General features: G+C 42.7%; 1 protein-coding gene across 1 annotated transcript; it reads right to left on the bottom strand.

Annotated features, from left to right (window-relative positions):
- Positions 1–437: 437 nt before the first annotated feature.
- On the bottom strand, positions 438–2,308 carry LOC111269407 (uncharacterized). The gene is made up of 2 exons (XM_022848995.2): positions 1,268–2,308; positions 438–857 (listed from the first exon to the last, which is right to left on the bottom strand). Exons 1-2 carry the CDS (start codon positions 1,703–1,705, stop codon positions 504–506), a joined length of 792 nt encoding a protein of 263 aa, XP_022704730.1. The 5' UTR covers positions 1,706–2,308; the 3' UTR covers positions 438–503.
- Between the last annotated feature and the right edge of the window lie 3,489 nt (positions 2,309–5,797).

The following is a 5,797-nucleotide window of genomic DNA, read 5'->3' as shown; positions in this document are numbered from 1 at the left end:
GGTTATATTAGTATTACTTAAAAACCGTTTGATTAAAACGCACGTTACTTTTCAATAATACTAGACAGCCTTATTTAGAGAAAAAAAAAAAAACTGAAGGATTTCCACTAAAACAGACACCCCCTAATGGATCTTTAAAACAATATAAAATAATAACCTGTCTTGTTTTTTTTTTAAGGGAGATATGAAATCGGATAAAATGAACAAGCTTTGATATTCCTCGTTGAAACCTAGTTTTTTTTAAATTCTGAATTTGAATAGTCGGCAAATTTAAGTACTGCAATATTTGACAAATCGCAACAACACAGGTATTAACTTAATGCCACTGTGTCCCTCATCAGAATTTGCTAGTATATCTCAGTAGCCTTTAATAATAATTACAGCGTCCGCCGTAGCAGTCTGCATATTCAACTATATGCAAATATTCAGTGGGTATTTTATTTTATTATATTTTATTATATTATTATATTACCAATTAATGTTATTTATCATGGCCTGCTTGTTCAGCTTAGGCCAACTGGTATTACCCTCACGCTGTACAGGATCTTTAGATGCGCTGGGTAATTGTACTTCAAAGCCGACACGAGTCCAAATGACTCGAGCGTAAGGATAAAATTAGTTTGAGTGTTCTGATTAATTGGGCGCAAAGGCAACAATTCCAGAGGACCGCGAATTATTTTTAGGACAAATTCTAGAGGATCTTCTTTTTGAGCGATCGGCCTTAATAGATATTGCTCGAAGTTTAGGAGGTCGTTAAGGAACCACGTTTGCACACTACGATTTTGGCGTGTAATCAGGTTCGCTAACCTCTGCAGGACTATCGGGCCATGCAACCTTATAGCGACTGGAAAGACGAACTAAAAAAAGCAACAGGCTGAGATTACGTTAACGTTTTGACTACATACATGCTCATAACAATTAGTAACATAGAAAACAGATAGCCCTCCATAGGCTGACATCAGCTGGCGCGGTGTCAGGCAAAACTTTCTAAGTAAATGTGTTGAATATTACATTGTTACAGTTATACGGGGCGACATTTAAAAACCCACGAATCTGGCCAATTTATCATCAGTGAATTGTCGTTTTCGGCATGTATACTTGCTTCGATTCATCAAACTGATAATTATAAACTTCACCTTGTACGTGGGTCTGAAAATTGCTTACCTTACATATAGAAATAATTCAATTTAGTCACATAAATTTATGAAAATGGGTACCACAAAACGAACGACGTTGATTCGCATTTAGCTACCAGACAATTACTTACTTCCCACGCAAATAGAAACTGGTGTTCATGCCTGTGAAGCTCCAGCTTCTGAACGTCGGCGATTAATGCTGTGAATAAGTCTGCCCAACTTTCCAACAGGCCTTGCTGCTCGATATTAACGACTAGGCGGTATCTTCGGGTGGGTAACTTGTCGACTTTGCCCTCCCAGAATTGAGGCAGATAACGAGTCTGCATTTTAATCTCACCTCTAGATGATTCTACAAAAGGTGAGAATATATCTGCCTCTGCCAACATATTGTAGTCGTTCTCGTCAGGGCGCAAACTACAGAACAGCTCTTTTAGCAAGGACAGAACTGCCCTGATGGCCCTTCTTGGAAGGTGTTCTTTATGGTTAACTGGTATGTCTGCCAGGGCATGGTAAACACCAGAGGTTATCATCTGCTTTCGGCATTCCTTAAACCTTACCAAGTTGTGCATGAGCTTCACGGCTTCTTCAGCAGGAATTTCTTTCACATAAAGGATGATGTTGATGAGCTCGAAATAATGTGCATTTTCACACGAGGAGCTTTGTAAAAATTGCTTCGAGAGGCAGCGATATCCCTCAACACATGGATTAGTCCTATTATTACGTTCCGATCAACCATCTTCCGAATACAGTATAGCAGTATGTGAGCGTCCATAAAATTTAACTCTGTAGGAACTTGGCACTGCTGCAAGCTCTCAAATGCTTTGCTTTCGAAGTAAGTAATTCCATAAACTTCTGAGGTCGCAATCGCCTCTCGATCTTCAGCCGTATAAAATGCCATGATTGCTTTTTTCAACCTTTCCACCTAAAGCAATAAAGCTACGCACACTTAAAGACACGGTTCGTGTGGGCCAGCAACCGTGATACGATGCGTCATAAATACGATGATTACTGCCCGTTCGAACGATACCACAGAGTCGCTTTAACATAAAATAGAGCACAGACGTATGCCTATAACTATACTAATGAAATTCATCAGGTACGGTAAACCATTGAAGGACGAACTGTGCATATATGGTGGTCGGCCATATTTTGAGCAGACCACATAGGCGTATTGAACGTTACCTTTGCTAGCTAATTAATGTTTAGTTGAGAACACGTTCACTCAGACACATATGTCAGCACAATTGAAGTCGTTATCCCACAGCTGAAGGATTTGTAAGTTATTTCGACGTTCGCACAAATAACGTGCCGCAATTTCGAATTAAGTATGCTTATAGTAAAATTATAGTAAGTATCGGCCACTGAAGACAGCAGCGAGACCCTATAATGATTTACATACAGACTGTATGTATGTATGTAGGTATGTGAAGAATGAAGGTACTATTTCCCAGCGCATGATCTTTAGACACGCTCGCTTAAAGTAAATATGTTAGAAACTATCAGAATATTGGCAAATTATCTTAGTTTCCACTTAGATCCTAAAATTCTCAAGTGTTTTTATAACTAATGAATGAGGCCTGATCACTAGTTATTCTATATTCACAACGAACTTTGGGAGCCAAATACTCAAGTCTTAGCGACGCGGCTAAATGTTAAATCATTTCTACTAATTACGTAATGGTAATTACCTTGAATCTGTAATAAGATCTATACTCGTCGTTCTATGAACAAAAAAAATAACGATTGAACTGAAAATGGGGTGTGCAAGCGGCACGCCCTATAACGAGTAGTCATGAACTAACTGATGATGATGATCTATATAAAAATAAAGCTGACAAAAAAATAGAAAACGCGCTAAGCAGTACAACGAAACAAATATGGCGGAGCTTCTCCTTTCAGTCAAATGCTTGGCTACTTGGAAATCATAGCCCTCCTGTTCTATAATATTTCTCTGTCTTGCTGTAAATGCCTAAATATATTACAAAACTGGTGCTGTGTTTTAGATTAGGATTCGCTACATGAACTCCCCTGGCTCGAGTCACGTCGAAGCGTGTCGCCCTGTTGTCCGCGCTGGCTTTTTTTTTTTTTTCCAGTTCTTTCAGCATCGCATACACCTCTTGCTTCACGTCACTTACGCTCACATGCCCTATGGAATAATCTGCAACTTGACCAGCAATCAATCGGCACTATCGATCGAAAAGTGTTAGAGCAGCCTGAATTAATTCCGATGTCGGACATAAGGTCGAGACTAACTACGAGAAAAAGGTTCAGCGCTCCCGCTCATATCGAGTGTTTGGTAAGAGACACGACGCTACTGAATCAGTTTCGACTGCTCTTTGTGCGAATAGAGCGATAGTGTCAATTATATTGGTAACATCAGTAACTTAACTAACGGTTCAGCTCCGTAATTCTCAACAGCACATCAGCTTGGCCCATAAATAGTAGCAGCTACGAATCGATGCTTGCGAAGGCCGTCCATTGGAATACCGGCTACGGGGCAGGCAATTCACGAATTGGGCCGAAAGGTGAAATCCTGCGAGTAGTAAGTTAGTAGCTGTGATCAAGTATTGTAGACAAGAAACTGACAATGTTACCTTTTTCAAACGTGCCAGTAGTAAAAACATCAAACCCCTCTGTCAATTGATAAGTCAATGACCGCATTAGGTGTCATAGTCGATAAGTACACTGACGTACGGAGCATCGGTGCGCAATACCTTTCTGAAAATTTGCTATTTGACTATGAAGATAGTAAGCGAAGGGACGAGATAGTAGTAATGGCTGATGGCCTGGATGTTGTTGATAGTGCCGCACAAGATAAGGCGACCGCTGATCGAACAGGCTTGCCTATTTTAAAGATTACACGAATCACCACAAAGACTGATCGCTTTCCGTACCCACCGTCTGGCCTTGTCTGGCGTCGTTTGATTCATCATCGTACCAGCATCAGCAGCATAAATTAACGACACGACAGCCTCGTCCGCAGCAACCACAAATGGAAGCCTCCACAAAACAGCACTTGAAAAAAAGTGGCCGTAGTAACGACTTGCGTTTAAACAAAGCCACCGTACTGCCGTTTTGGCGAAATGTCTCGGGCGCCATCGCGCTATACCAGCCACCTCAATTATGAGGAGTGGCATCAGATTGTCGACCAACAAAATAGGCATCTTATGCGCTTTTGACGTCGCCACCAGTAAAATTAATTCTTTTCTGGAGTACGCAAAAAGCGTTATGTGCACGCTACAACTGGGCGCGCCCGTCAGACCAGGAACAAGACTCGCGCTCCATCGGATTCGACATGGACAGTGACGTCTGCGTCAACGGTGGTAACTAGTGGCGACTGCTTCGGCACCTTATTCCACAGTAGTCCTCGAGCTCTTGTGTGACCGGTCCTTGAGCCGGGTAGCGAGCTGAGCCTTATATGTCCCATTAGTCGTCGAAAACTTCAAGCTATCCAACGGCAGTTCAAGAATATGTAGGCAAAAGCGTTTTTGTAGCCCAGAAATATCGTGCTTGCTCTGTTAGTCGCCACGAGGTTGCGTTGCAAGCTATAGCTACAAATTTAAGACGGTTCAGGCTCCTGAACGCCCTGTCAATGTTACCCAGGTTATCAAACCATTTCGAGAGTCCCCTCACAGATCAGGTATTCTACGATGATCTACCAGCACTGTTCATTGGCATCGATCAGTCCTACAGTATACTAACCATCTGTTACCACTGGGTCGAAGCTGAACTGGGTTACCAGTGAACCTATTCGGACGGTAGCCAGACGTCACGCGTGTGCGTTCGATATGCTGCATCGCAACACAACCGCTGCCTCAAGCTAACCGGCCTTTTAAATCATTACGTACCGCTGATCGTACTTACTTTACAACCTTTACTGAGTGCCGTACTCCTATTGTGTCAATTGCCGCCATCGCGAACCTTGAACGCTTAACTAGCTAAAAGGTCGTTGTTTGCACCATCGCTTATATAGGTAAGTTCGCCACGTTCCCGTTGCCGCCATGGGTCACTTCCGCCCACAAATTGCGCTAAAAGGCCAAGCGCTAAGCCAGTGGCACTCATTTCACTCATCGATGCGTACGAATCGCGAAAAGCGAAGGCGTGAGCCATGAAAACACCGCATTTTTGTTTATGACGAGATGAATCCTATGGCAGCATAAAGGACGTCTAGCCTAGCTGTGGAACACCATTATCGAACCGACCTTCATATTTTCATTTCTGCCATTGCGTTTATTTCCACGAGCCTAGACCTCCGCGGCCTGTTTGCATGAATACGCTCATTGCGCATCTGTGATTTCTATTATAAAGATCTGCGTCGATATCGTAGCCGGTTGTGTGCGTTTTTATCTCTAACAGCGATCACGCATTCGTTAACACTGCTAATGACATAGAGACTATTCAATGTGATGCGCAACTCTGAATCCTGAGGGCTGCTGACTCAGGAAAGGATTAAAGGTGGCATCGTAACTACAGTAAAAGTGGCGCTCTCCAGAATCTTCGGTCGTAGCTTCGCTAGTTTCAAAGAACTACGCACGACTGTTTGAGTTTGCCCCGTGATTGTTCATCGGCCGCTGACCTATCCCGGATAAAGCATGCATGTGTGCACGGTGAAATTTGCCAATAGACATCGGGCACAAACGGCCAGCGCAAGTTCTATGCCC

The sequence above is a fragment of the Varroa jacobsoni genome, unplaced genomic scaffold (assembly GCF_002532875.2).
Source record: "Varroa jacobsoni isolate VJ856 unplaced genomic scaffold, vjacob_1.0 scaffold_146, whole genome shotgun sequence".
In the NCBI taxonomy this organism is placed as follows: Eukaryota; Metazoa; Arthropoda; class Arachnida; order Mesostigmata; family Varroidae; genus Varroa; species Varroa jacobsoni.
This window is presented reverse-complemented; position numbering and strand designations above follow the sequence as displayed.

Excerpts from the sequence above, each read along its gene's own strand:
- LOC111269407 (XM_022848995.2), bottom strand. The coding sequence starts at position 1,705 with ATGCACAACTTGGTAAGGTTTAAGGAATGCCGAAAGCAGATGATAACC. Across the intron at positions 858-1,267 it reads AGTTTCTATTTGCGTGGGAA|TTCGTCTTTCCAGTCGCTAT; the intron begins GTAAGTAATTGT and ends TGCTTTTTTTAG.